The 13836-nt window shown below is 38.9% G+C and overlaps 1 protein-coding gene across 1 annotated transcript in view; it reads left to right on the forward strand.

Annotated features, from left to right (window-relative positions):
* The window catches only part of LOC128997869 (LIM domain kinase 1), a 66141-nt gene that overhangs the window by 24378 nt on the left and 27927 nt on the right, over positions 1–13836 (forward strand). The window contains exon 7 of the mRNA XM_054423647.1: positions 13539–13671. Coding sequence (XP_054279622.1) covers positions 13539–13671 — 133 coding nt within the window. The remainder of the gene's footprint in view (positions 1–13538; positions 13672–13836) is intronic.

Raw genomic sequence — 13836 nt, forward strand, 5'->3', positions numbered from 1 at the left:
GTTATAGTTTGTTATTAATTGTTAAGATAACTATGAATATCTAGGTGCAATCACAATGAATATAAATACTATGCATTCCTAGGGTAATACATGTTTTATTGAACTGTCAGTATTTTTGTTATTGTTCTTCATTTTGTAAAAAAAAAAAACAAAAAAAACACTACATTTGAGATTGTTAAGTTTTATTCTTGGTTTGGTTATGTGGATGAACCTTTCTTGCACAAATAGAAGTTTATGTAGCCAACACTTTTTTAATTTTTGAATTATTGACACTTTTATTGATTGCATGTAGGTCTAAAGATTGTTACTAGCAGCTGGAGAAATCCAAGAACAGCTATCCTTATCTAGGAAACCTTTGGTTGTGTGTGATGTGTGTGTGCTTATCACAGTTTGATGTGTTGTTGTTTCATTTTAAGCTGAAATAAAAAATAAAAAAACTACATACATTGATTCACTAAAACTGAAAGCTGGTTGGGGTGCGATCATATGGCTTTGGTAGCCAACCTCAAGCTTGGCATTCAATTTACTAGCAAACCATCATTGGGAAAGTATTCACATTAGTAATTATCCAAAGACTTGTAAGTCCAACTATTATTACTTAAAGAAACAAGTTACATGCTGTTGATTCTGTTATTTTGAGGGTATAGTCTATATTTCTACAAGTAGTTTAAGGTATATTTTACCACATAATATTGATTATTCAATGGTAAAATGCACTTTAAATTTACTACAGATCAACTATTTGCAAACCTTTATCAATTGTAGTGCACTTAGCATGAATTAGTATTCAACATGTGTATACAGGGTGGAGAGAAGTAAATTGCTCTCGTTAAATTCACATTGTAGTAGGGCTGTTGGTTGAAGAGAAAGTAGAGTCGCTGTGGTTTATTGGTAACAATGCGAGGTTTATATATTATAATTTTAAGCTCACCTATCGTAATGCAATGGACACATGAGGAGTGCTCATTTCGTGATGATGTATATTTTTAGATCTCTTGCTTGATTATTGCTGTGCAGATTGCTTTTTATTGATATGCCGACGAAGAATACCCAAGACAAATGATTAAAAATCCCAAAAATATCAATCGAGCTAGAGCTGGAGTGCTAAAATCCTTGAAAAACAGCTGTTCTTTATGATAAATAATCCTCTATTGTCATTGGCAGCCCATAAATACAATGTATAATTAATTGCTACCCAAGAACATGACAACGTTGTAACCGTTATCACAATAAAAAACCAAAGTATATCACAATAATCCAGTGAGAGTTAAAATATGTGCAACCACAAAATGAGCCCTCCTCATGTGTAAATTTCATTATTACAACAGAATATCAAATTAATGTGAACCTCCCATTGTTACCTATAAACAGTGGCGGACTTACCTACGTAGCTGCTCCTAGGCCCGTTCTGCCAGCCCCCCTTTGTGTTTTGCGAAAAAGGAAAGGTTTCAACGTAAAAGTGATATTATAATTCCCGTTTTTGTCACACTTATGCATTTTTCCAAGAAAGACGTAGGACAATATGAGTACATTATATTTAAGTTGTATTTATTGCTTTTAAGAAAAACTTATATTTTGGTTGAGGCAACAATGAATATAAATAGCCTAAATTAATCACCATTGCCGTTCTTGATGAAATTAAATTAAAATGTATTCAGTTTAACTTGGATTTCTTTTAGTTTTTCTTCTAGTTCCTATGAACTTATTATTATATATTTTTATTTAATGTAATAATATCATGTATCATATAATAATAATAATATAAATAATAAAAAGAACTATATTTAATGTTAATGTTAAATGTATATTATAAAAATATTTTGACCTTAATTTCCCAATTTTTGGTGAAGAAGATTCAAAATAAGATAGCTCACAAGGTTTGTTAAGTTTGATTTATTACTCATAAGATCTTTTAGTAATACTTTTTTAACACAAACAGGTAAAATTCTTTTAAACTCGTATTTTTCTTTTTAAAATAATGGAATACTGAAATGCAATATAATGACAAAAATAGTAAACAATTAGTCAATTATCATGTTCTTTGTATTTGGAATATAAAGTATTGTTCATTGTTTAACAGGTTTACTACGAAAACCAAACTGTTAAGGAATTATGAAAGTATAATCTTACATTAAACGTTTAAGCCTTGCTTTCATGACAGAAAACTCTTCTAATGAATGTTAAAATTTAAAATCTTAACCATTAAGGATCTCGGCTTCAATGTTCAGAATTGCAAGAGAATTCAACTTTTCTTCCTTTAGGGTAGGACGTAGATATGAATTAATCCTCTTTAATGATGAAAATGATGTTTCTGCAGAACAGTTGCTAACAACAGTATACAAATACATATTCAGAGCTATATCTAAATTAGGAAAAGTATCCTCCAATTTCTCTTCTCTGAGGAACGTGCTCATAGATAGAGGGGTGCATTTGATGTTATTGCATTTGATCAATTTTGAGAAATGTACACACTCACTCCCAATTGATGACTCTAGGTCGGTATCGTAAATAAAGGTTTTGCAGTTTTTTTGCATTTTCTAAATTTACTGATGGTCATGAACGTGAGTCATCTTCACTGCTAAACCTTCACGCGCCCGTTGCCCTCTGACACGCCGCCCGACGCACCGCCTGTTACCTGCCGCGGCCAGGCGCAACTAGGCATGTGCCTATTGTGCCTAATGGTAAGTCCGCCATTGCCTATAAACCACCCAATCTTCCTTCTCTTCTACCAACGGTGCCACTAGAGAGCTTGAATTTGAAAAAGAAAACACTTTACTGAGCTCCAATGTGTATTTTAAGTGTATTGAATATTTATAATACATTTTACTCTGGTTGTTTTTGTGTAATTTCTGTAACATTGCCCTTTGCATTGAGACTGCATGAATAGTACTGTAGGTTTTTGGAAATAGTCAGTCAAGTGAAGTTTTCACTGTGTCGCCAGATTGCAGGAACAATACTGATGGCTCTGTTTTGTATTATCAATTGTTGAATGAGATTGATTGGCAATTCTTTCAGGTCACCGTTGTTCCAACAACATGAAGCTGTTCCTGAGTATAGATTTCCAACAGATCTCAATTTGTGAAATGTACTGTAAAATATAATACAAACTAAACTTTAAACTCGCAAGAGAAATTAGGAGAAAAGATACATTCACAGAAACTAAACGATTTAATTAAACTAAACTGTTAGGTCTTGCATACAATGGGTACTCTCCTAAAATCAATTCTTGATAAATTCAATGTTTAGTTTTCTTGTACTCAAGAAACTCTAAATCTGTAGTACTGTCCAAAAAAATATTTGTAATATGACCTTGTTTCTTCCTAAAGATCTATTTTCAAGCAGAGTACCAAGTTAACCCTCCAAGTGTCTCTGGTTTTGGTCTTAATGTTCGCCCATTTATTGCGCACTCGCAGGGTTTTATTAAAATGTATCTTAGAAACTTAAAAACAATGTAAAGTATACTGTTTTATCTATCATTTTGTTTGGAAAATTATGGGCTTCAATGTAACATATAAAACATTACAAAAAAATGTTCAACAATTTTTGTGGGGTTAACATTTCTCAAAAATTATAAAATAAATAAAAAAATTTATGTTTGCGCTCAATACATTGTTATAATTTATAGGTCTACAAATATTTCAAAATAGCCACTTTGTTCAGAATTTTATGAGGATTCCAAAAATATAATAATATAAGGAAGTAGATTTGCAAAAAATAAGTTATGGGCAAAAAACAGATTTCGGTACATAGCGTTTAGCTAAGAATGCATAGCCTAACCATAGCTAGGAATCTGGCTGATAATTTACATCAATATCACTACCTACTTCTTCAGGATCATCAACCAGTCCTTCAAAATCACTCAAATCTTCTTATAATGCACAACGTATATCACTACTTTTGATTTTTAACACTAAAACAATGATAAACGTAATAAAACACATCAGTCTTCGGTGCGAGGTTAACCAAGCTGTTTACAAATACGCACGTCAGCTGTCTGCTACAATTATGATCGGATCGAGAAAAAAAAGCGCTTAGAGACAGACCTCGGGAGAAAGCTTAGAATCTGCCAAATAAAACGATACCTAACTCGATCCAGTTCAATCCGATTTTGTCAGTCATAGAGCCTTCGCCTTAAACAGTGTTTGTGAGTCGAAAAATCGACACAAAACACTACATAAAGTGTGTTATGTGTCGATTTTACGACACATAACACTCGGAGGGTTAAATAGATCCTTTTCATCCCAGGGATTGCGAAGATTTGTCACAAACACAGAAAAACAAACTTAAAACAAAACTATTTTTGAATCATATTTAATATATATTACAGCTACAGAGATTATGGATGGTTGTCATTTTATGAGGAGAGGACCAGACAAAAACTACATGAATAGGATGGGGTTTATACGTCAGTCTCTAACAACATCATGGCAAAACTAAGCGTCCTGTACTGTTATCTGTCCAAGTAAAAAAATGTTTTTGTGTGTCTGTGTATTTTAACCTGAAATTACAAAAAATATGTCAAATAACACTTGTAATATTTATATTTAATATTTGTATATATTTAAACTTATACTGTTGACTCACAATACGGTAAATACTTATAAAAGATGGTAATTGGTGATCAATTTCGATTGGACACTTCAATCATCATCAGACCCATTAGGTGAATGGGTCAATAAGGAGAACAGCCCTGTTTGGTCTAAAGCAGCCAGGTGGCGATTAAGACGCTAACATTGGGCAAAAGCTCCTGCATCTGGTCAAAGACACAGGTTGACGTGCGGGGACCCCGAATCTGTCCCCTCATGCAATTGTAACCCGCTTCCGGGTGTGTTTCGTTAATTTATCGGGTCGGGGCGTTACGCGTCCCTGATAGCCTAGCCGAGCTGGGTTATTCCGGGGGTCAATTTTGGTCGGGTTTCCCGCTTTTGTATCCTAAAGTCGTTTTCCTGGCTCAGGCGGGAATATTTTGCCTCTTGGCTTTATTCGTGCCTCATCATTGCCAGGAAACGAGTGAATAAAAGAGGGAGGGCGAGATTTTGTTTCGAAGTTATAGCTTCGTGCGCGACTCTGTTCACAACCTCCTCGGTGGAGTGTTAATTATTTATTTAATTTAATACCCTACGTCCATGCGCCACGGACCGAGCAGAATTAATTTAGATGCGTCTTTATTATTTAAAATAATACAATGCGTTTCGGGCGAGTGGACTAGTTCAAAGCCCCGTGAGAGAGTAGGAATATGGAAAGGTGCAAACGAACATACAGAGTAGGGCGGAGAAGGGTCGTTATAGAAAGAGTAACATACGAGACACACACACACACACACACAGACAGGTTGAGCACACAAAGACTTATTTCAAATAGATTAAGCATAACTAAAAACTAACTTATTCCCAGATTTTCCGGGATAGCTTAGGTCTAACTTATAAATAACTTATTTCCGGTGTGCCCGAAGTAATTAAAGCTAACTTATAAATAACTTATTTCCGGGTTTTCCGGAATAGGTTACATCTAGCTAATAACTAACTTATTTCCGGGGTTTCCGGAATAGGTTAAAGCTAACTTATGACTAACTTATTTCCGGTGTGCCCGAAGTAATAGAGAAAGAAGAAAAGCTACTTAGCAAACTACAGCTAACCAAAGCAGTTAGCTGCACACACACAACACATACGATACACAGATCACTCAATTAGCAACAGTCCAGGAATCAAGGAAATGGTAAAGAATGGAAAGAGAAGTTGGGGCTTAACTGTCTAACGTCACGGCGAATTAAAGTTCCCAAAACCAATCAGTTTTCCCAAAGCCTTAGTTAAGCATTGATAGTCAAAGGTTAAGCAAGGTTAAGCGTTATGCTAAGATTTGAAGCAATTTCTAAGGTTAGTGTGTTAGTAGCGGTGTCGTATCATAAGTTAGAATATTTAAATGCATATGGTTCAACACATCAATAATTAGTGGAAGGCTAAATGAATAATTAATAATGAAGTGTTAAATATAGTAAAGAATAGTAAAGCAACTACCTAGAACATTAACAGTTAATAGCGGCTAAGCAACGACATAGAACATAACTACTGTGCACTGGTTCTAGTATAAAAGATAATGAATAGCTACAATGGTTAGTACAGTTCTGAAAGATGTACAAACAAATTAAAGCGTGTTAGTTAGTAAAGAAGCCAACAAAGTACTAAAATCACTCTAATAAATCCACTATGAATTTACTCTTATTCCCATGGATAAAATATCTCACAGCTGAAGTGCTGCTACAGTAATTCAGCTAAACATTGACTAACAACTAAACACCACACATTATATTTAGGTAACACCGTGTTCTCACGGACCTACGCGATAAACAAAACAAACAAAAACACACGAATATGAAAAAGCCACCTTGCGTGACCGGAACCGATAGAACTTGAATAGATTTAAACAATACAAATAAAACAACACAATTAAAACAGAAAGTAATTACAACCGGGCGGATCTCGTTCTGACCGTTACTTCTTTGAACTCACGGTCTATAAATTATTTATTGAACCAAGTTCAAATATTCCACAAATCAAAGCTGATCGTTATATATTTACAAAGCTATTTTAATAAAACAGATAACACTCTATGTTATAGTAAAACGATAAAGATATTCACCGGTTTAAATAAATCGATCTCTGTTAATAATTCAATTAAATTTAAGACGAAACTTCCCGCGGACGTTTGACTTAAATAGCGTAATTAATTAACAGTGAATAAACGGTTGGCGTAATAAAAGCGATTGCGAGTGAGGTCGAGTTATCCTAGGCGCCCTAGGATATTAACAACGGCGAATGGCGAATGTCGTCCACTTACTTGGCGTGAGCGAGAGTGTAGGGTCGGGCGTCCTTCTTCTGCCTAATTGCTCAGGCCACTCCTCCTGCTGACCGTCGACTCTCGCCGACCCCGACTCACTGTCACTGTCTCTGCGAGCGCAGCGCACATCCAGCGCTGTGGCTGGGGTTCCTGCGCAGGCGCGGGCGACTGATGCGCGGCCCGGTGGTACGGTGGTGAACCACAAGATCAGCTGTTGCTGAACTTGTGTCATCTGCTAAGTTGTTTTGTTTACATTTTGGAACTTCGGCGAATTGGCGAGGCGATTCTGCTAGTAAGGGTTTAGTTTTATTATAAATATTCACGAATAATATGAACCCTTACACTCCCTCCCCACTTCGGAAAAAGTAAAAAGAAAATTACCAAAAAGAAAAAATACTTGTTCTTGGGCTGAGAGAACGTTCAGCTGGATAGGTACTTGTATGCAAGCTACAAGTGTGAGAAAAGTGTAAGGTGAGGTGCTTTATGTGTCGTGAAAAAGCTTCAAATCCTTTACATGGACATGCCCCGCGGGCTTCCCCTTTTCGTCTGTTAACATGAAGATGTTTGCGCCTACCCTGTTGGAAATCACGAACGGACCCTCATATTTCGCGGCTAGCTTGCCCGCAACAGCGTCTACTGCGGACGAAAGCACGTGATTTCTTTTTAAAACCCTCTGGCCTACTCTGAACGGATTGTCACGGCGGCGGAGGTTGTAGTATCGAGCTTGGTTCTGGTACGCTTTCTCCAGATTCTCCTTTACCTTCCCTATTAGCGCGTGCATACGAGCATTTCGCTCCAGTATGACCTCTTCAAGTGGGAGTTCGATTGGATCGTTGCTGCCTTGCAGAGTATCCCGATAAAGTGCCCGCGGCATCTTTATTTCTCTGTTCAGATTCAGCATTGCGGGAGAGTATTTAGTGGAGTCGTGGATCGCCGAATGTATAGCAAAACGGAATTCGGGGAGCTTCTCGTCCCAAGCACGATGGTCGTCTTTCACGAACTGCGATATCATCGTTTTTAAGACTCGGTTTGCTCGTTCTGTCGGGTTTTCCTGAGGCGAGTACGGTGCTGTGAACTGAAGGCGAATGCTCCATTCTTTTGCTAAATCGCGAAAAATGTTGGAGGTGAATTGCGTCCCATTGTCACAGATGATCACATCTGGTGCCCCATACCGAAATAATACCAGTTCTCGGAAATGAGTTACTACTTGTTTAGCGGTTGCTGATCTCAGTGGTGCGACTTCTACCCACTTAGAGAAGTTGTCCTGAATAACTAGGGCGAATTTGTTTCCTTTTTTCGAGCGCGGCAACGGACCGATCAAGTCAAGGGTTACCGTGACCCAAGGAGCCTGAGGTCGTCGAAAATACATTTTCCCTGCAGGTTTGCGATGTTCTACCTTGTACTTTTGACAGGACAAACATTTCCGGACGTGTGACTTGACGCTTGATTGCCAACCAGGCCAGTAGTACCTTGCGGCTACCCGTGCCAAGGTTTTCCTAATACCAAGATGGCCTGCTTCAGGGCGATCGTGGTTTTCTTCCAATACCATCGGACGAAGGTTTGGTGGAACACAAAGTTTCCACTCTGTGGTAGGGTCGTAACTATTGTTACGATTTCGCGTCGACATTTTACGGAGGAGTTTGCCATCCTCAGTTAATCGGTAGTTATCGTAATTTTCCGGGTTTTTCAGAACCTTGCCAAGAATGCGGAAGTACCAGTCTTTCTGTTCTTCGTGAGATACGGACGGTTCCTCTGGGTCTTGTGTATTAACTAAACAGGTCGGGGAAATCTCTTTAATCTGAGCGACCTCTTCACTCATTTCAGTAGTGTCGATTGCAGGGAGTGCGTTGCGAGAAAGTGCATCAGTCACTTTATTTAGGGAACCTTTCCGGTAGCGCACCTCAAAGTCTAACTGTTGTTGTTCATCGGTCGCGTTAAGTGGCAAGTCTAAATCATTTAATCCTGACCCAGATTCAGGATTTCTTAGAAATTTCACTAATTGGAGTTTATTTACAATATCCATGCCTAATGCCACATCGACTGTTAAATTGGGTAAGTACAATGCTGATAAATCGTATTCTGAAGAAGAAAATTCAAATGTAAAATCATATCGTTTTGTGGCAGACGTTTGGACTCCATTTGCCAACTGTAAGAGTTGACTTATTTGTTCGGGTACTATGCCGGCGTTTTGGAGATGATCTTTCACTTTTTCCCCAATTATGCTAATCATAGCTCCTGTATCTATAAGAGCCTTGAAGGTTTCACCTAGAATTTTGATATTTACAAAGGGCCTATTGTCTCGCGTGCTTAAATATCCACAGCTTGCCATTGGTTCTATCGTTGGAGTTGGTTTGTCTAATTTGACTGGTGATTGTTGGACGAAGTGGGCCCCAGCGGTCCACTCGTTGCTGGGACCCTCCCGGCGTTTCCCTGCCTACATGGGCAATTAACTGTTCGCATGCCCTCCCTTTGACAATAAAAACATTTTATTATTTTGGGCTTTGGACAATCGTTGAACCGGTGGCCGTTTTCACGGCAGTTCCAACAAGTGGGAACTCTCTCATTGTTCCTTGCATTAGGAACCGGCTTTTGCCAATCCTTACGAACTGGAATGTCTGGGGGATTATTGAACCCTCCCGCGCGTGGGTTTTGGGGTCGAGGATCGTCCTCTACGTTCCTACCCCTACTTTGGAATACGTTTGTGGGAGTTTGTTTCCTCGCCGGCGAAAATTGTGGTCTTTCTGGAGTGGCAACTGCGTTCACGTTTCGCTGATTCCTATTTTTAGCGTAGTAAGCAGTCTCTGGTACGAGTGCTTGTGCTGGGTTCGGCGGGGGTCGGTAGAGATTTCTATCTCTAATGTAAGATTCATATCTCTCAGCTTCCTGAATCATATCAGATAAACTGATACACAAGTCTCTTCTTAGTGTCAGCTTATATTCGGGTCGCATGTTGAGGAATAACCGATCAAGGGTTTGATCTAGACTATAGCCACCACATCGTCGGATAAGAGTCGTCAGCGCGACAACAAAGCTGCGAAATGGTTCATTTTCGCCTTGAGTTCGCAATCGAATTTCGTCCTCTAGATTTCTTTTGTACCCCGGGGGCAAGAATTGTACCTCAAAAGATTCTTTGAAGTCCTCAAAAGTTTGCCAGAAATCCTTATTATTTCTGCACCATAGAAGTGCGTTTCCACGCAACAGCTCAGGAAGAGCTTTCAAAATATCAGCGGGGGCTATCTCGTAGCACTGTCTTAATTCTTCTAAGCGCTCTAGAAAAGATACGGGGTTACGGTCTCCGTCGTAGTGGAGGTTCCACTTTCTAGCAATGTTACAAATCGCTGCTGCGGAAAGCGGATTAGCGTAATTGGTTTCCCCTGAATACTGCAGAGGTGCGTTATTTGTTTGGTAATTATGTTGAAGGCGTGAAGTCATTTGCACATTCGTTGCTGGGGACACACTTGTGTAAGTATTTAAGTTCAACGGGTAACGGACCTCATGACGCGTCGTTAGCGGGAGAGCGGCGTCGTTTACCATAGAAATGACTGAGAGCATTCGTTTTACCGTGTCCACGCTCGCGTCAGGCGGCAGGCCAAGCATTTCCCTTACAATGACTGATTCGTCGCTGGTCGCGTTTCTGTCGTCGTTACTATAACTAGTAAAGTAATTATCACCCCCACGTCCGCTTGAAGGTATAAATTCCCTAAATTCCGGCCCGGCTTCTGTCGCTGGCAGAGCGGATTGTCTTAAGAATTCAACAAAGCGGCTCCTGAGAGTATCGCTGTTACCCTCAGTGTCTAGACCGTATTCGCTCATCTTCTCTTTTAATTCCTTTTTCTTAAGATAATAGACCCAACCTACTTTTCGCGTGGCTGTAAGGTCTGACAAGTCGCGCCCTGATTCCATTCTTTGTTTTGGGATCGCGCCGGTACTCGTCGTTGATATGGGTTGTCCTATTGAAGGTACGGAAACAGCGGTAAGTGTTTGCGTTGTGTGCGTTAACAAGGTCGTAACTGGACCAATAGTAGTTTCGGGTGTACTGACGGTCGCGTGCGTTACCCCGTCGTTTTTCTCATTTGTGCCTGCCATTTTTCTCTCTATTTCAAACAATATATTATGCGATAAGTCCCTGTTCGGGCGCCATTTTGTAACCCGCTTCCGGGTGTGTTTCGTTAATTTGTCGGGTCGGGGCGTTACGCGTCCCTGATAGCCTAGCCGAGCTGGGTTATTCCGGGGGTCAATTTTGGTCGGGTTTCCCGCTTTTGTATCCTAAAGTCGTTTTCCTGGCTCAGGCGGGAATATTTTGCCTCTTGGCTTTATTCGTGCCTCATCATTGCCAGGAAACGAGTGAATAAAAGAGGGAGGGCGAGATTTTGTTTCGAAGTTATAGCTTCGTGCGCGACTCTGTTCACAACCTCCTCGGTGGAGTGTTAATTATTTATTTAATTTAATACCCTACGTCCATGCGCCACGGACCGAGCAGAATTAGTTTAGATGCGTCTTTATTATTTAAAATAATACAATGCGTTTCGGGCGAGTGGACTAGTTCAAAGCCCCGTGAGAGAGTAGGAATATGGAAAGGTGCAAACGAACATACAGAGTAGGGCGGAGAAGGGTCGTTATAGAAAGAGTAACATACGAGACACACACACACACACACACACAGACAGGTTGAGCACACAAAGACTTATTTCAAATAGATTAAGCATAACTAAAAACTAACTTATTCCCAGATTTTCCGGGATAGCTTAGGTCTAACTTATAAATAACTTATTTCCGGTGTGCCCGAAGTAATTAAAGCTAACTTATAAATAACTTATTTCCGGGCTTTCCGGAATAGGTTACATCTAGCTAATAACTAACTTATTTCCGGGGTTTCCGGAATAGGTTAAAGCTAACTTATGACTAACTTATTTCCGGTGTGCCCGAAGTAATAGAGAAAGAAGAAAAGCTACTTAGCAAACTACAGCTAACCAAAGCAGTTAGCTGCACACACACAACACATACGATACACAGATCACTCAATTAGCAACAGTCCAGGAATCAAGGAAATGGTAAAGAATGGAAAGAGAAGTTGGGGCTTAACTGTCTAACGTCACGGCGAATTAAAGTTCCCAAAACCAATCAGTTTTCCCAAAGCCTTAGTTAAGCATTGATAGTCAAAGGTTAAGCAAGGTTAAGCGTTATGCTAAGATTTGAAGCAATTTCTAAGGTTAGTGTGTTAGTAGCGGTGTCGTATCATAAGTTAGAATATTTAAATGCATACGGTTCAACACATCAATAATTAGTGGAAGGCTAAATGAATAATTAATAATGAAGTGTTAAATATAGTAAAGAATAGTAAAGCAACTACCTAGAACATTAACAGTTAATAGCGGCTAAGCAACGACATAGAACATAACTACTGTGCACTGGTTCTAGTATAAAAGATAATGAATAGCTACAATGGTTAGTACAGTTCTGAAAGATGTACAAACAAATTAAAGCGTGTTAGTTAGTAAAGAAGCCAACAAAGTACTAAAATCACTCTAATAAATCCACTATGAATTTACTCTTATTCCCATGGATAAAATATCTCACAGCTGAAGTGCTGCTACAGTAATTCAGCTAAACATTGACTAACAACTAAACACCACACATTATATTTAGGTAACACCGTGTTCTCACGGACCTACGCGATAAACAAAACAAACAAAAACACACGAATATGAAAAAGCCACCTTGCGTGACCGGAACCGATAGAACTTGAATAGATTTAAACAATACAAATAAAACAACACAATTAAAACAGAAAGTAATTACAACCGGGCGGATCTCGTTCTGACCGTTACTTCTTTGAACTCACGGTCTATAAATTATTTATTGAACCAAGTTCAAATATTCCACAAATCAAAGCTGATCGTTATATATTTACAAAGCTATTTTAATAAAACAGATAACACTCTATGTTATAGTAAAACGATAAAGATATTCACCGGTTTAAATAAATCGATCTCTGTTAATAATTCAATTAAATTTAAGACGAAACTTCCCGCGGACGTTTGACTTAAATAGCGTAATTAATTAACAGTGAATAAACGGTTGGCGTAATAAAAGCGATTGCGAGTGAGGTCGAGTTATCCTAGGCGCCCTAGGATATTAACAACGGCGAATGGCGAATGTCGTCCACTTACTTGGCGTGAGCGAGAGTGTAGGGTCGGGCGTCCTTCTTCTGCCTAATTGCTCAGGCCACTCCTCCTGCTGACCGTCGACTCTCGCCGACCCCGACTCACTGTCACTGTCTCTGCGAGCGCCGCGCACATCCAGCGCTGTGGCTGGGGTTCCTGCGCAGGCGCGGGCGACTGATGCGCGGCCCGGTGGTACGGTGGTGAACCACAAGATCAGCTGTTGCTGAACTTGTGTCATCTGCTAAGTTGTTTTGTTTACATTTTGGAACTTCGGCGAATTGGCGAGGCGATTCTGCTAGTAAGGGTTTAGTTTTATTATAAATATTCACGAATAATATGAACCCTTACACAATACATAGCCCCCCTTGTGGTGATGGGAGCTTGATGGAGACCTTCATTTACAAATAGCCTTCATATTTAATAGTAGTAATTTAATTATTATCATTGTTTTATCCTTGTAAAAATCATTATACTGAAAATCATCTGTAATTGAAAAATATACTGATGAAATATCGAAAGTAATAAATTGTATTTTTGTAGGCTGGATGTCAGTAGTGATTTGATGTCTTTGCACATTGGAGATCGTATTCTGGAGGTAAATGGAACACCTGTCAAGGATCAGCCAATAGAAAACATTGAGAACCTCATAAGATATTCTGACACCGTACTTCAGGTATTTTAAATATTGGAAACTGTCATTTAAAAAATATTTTAGAAAATTATCTTAACTAATTATTTACAGTAGTGACAGTTCATAAAGAATGACTTCTTCACTTTTTATCTTAATGTAATTTAAAGTTTCCGGTCCTCCTTACAATTTAACCTCACTTTTTTATTT

This window comes from Macrosteles quadrilineatus, unplaced genomic scaffold (genome assembly GCF_028750875.1).
Source record: "Macrosteles quadrilineatus isolate MER2022 unplaced genomic scaffold, UCM_ALF_1.0 Scaffold_7__1_contigs__length_78375512, whole genome shotgun sequence".
In the NCBI taxonomy this organism is placed as follows: domain Eukaryota; kingdom Metazoa; phylum Arthropoda; class Insecta; order Hemiptera; family Cicadellidae; genus Macrosteles; species Macrosteles quadrilineatus.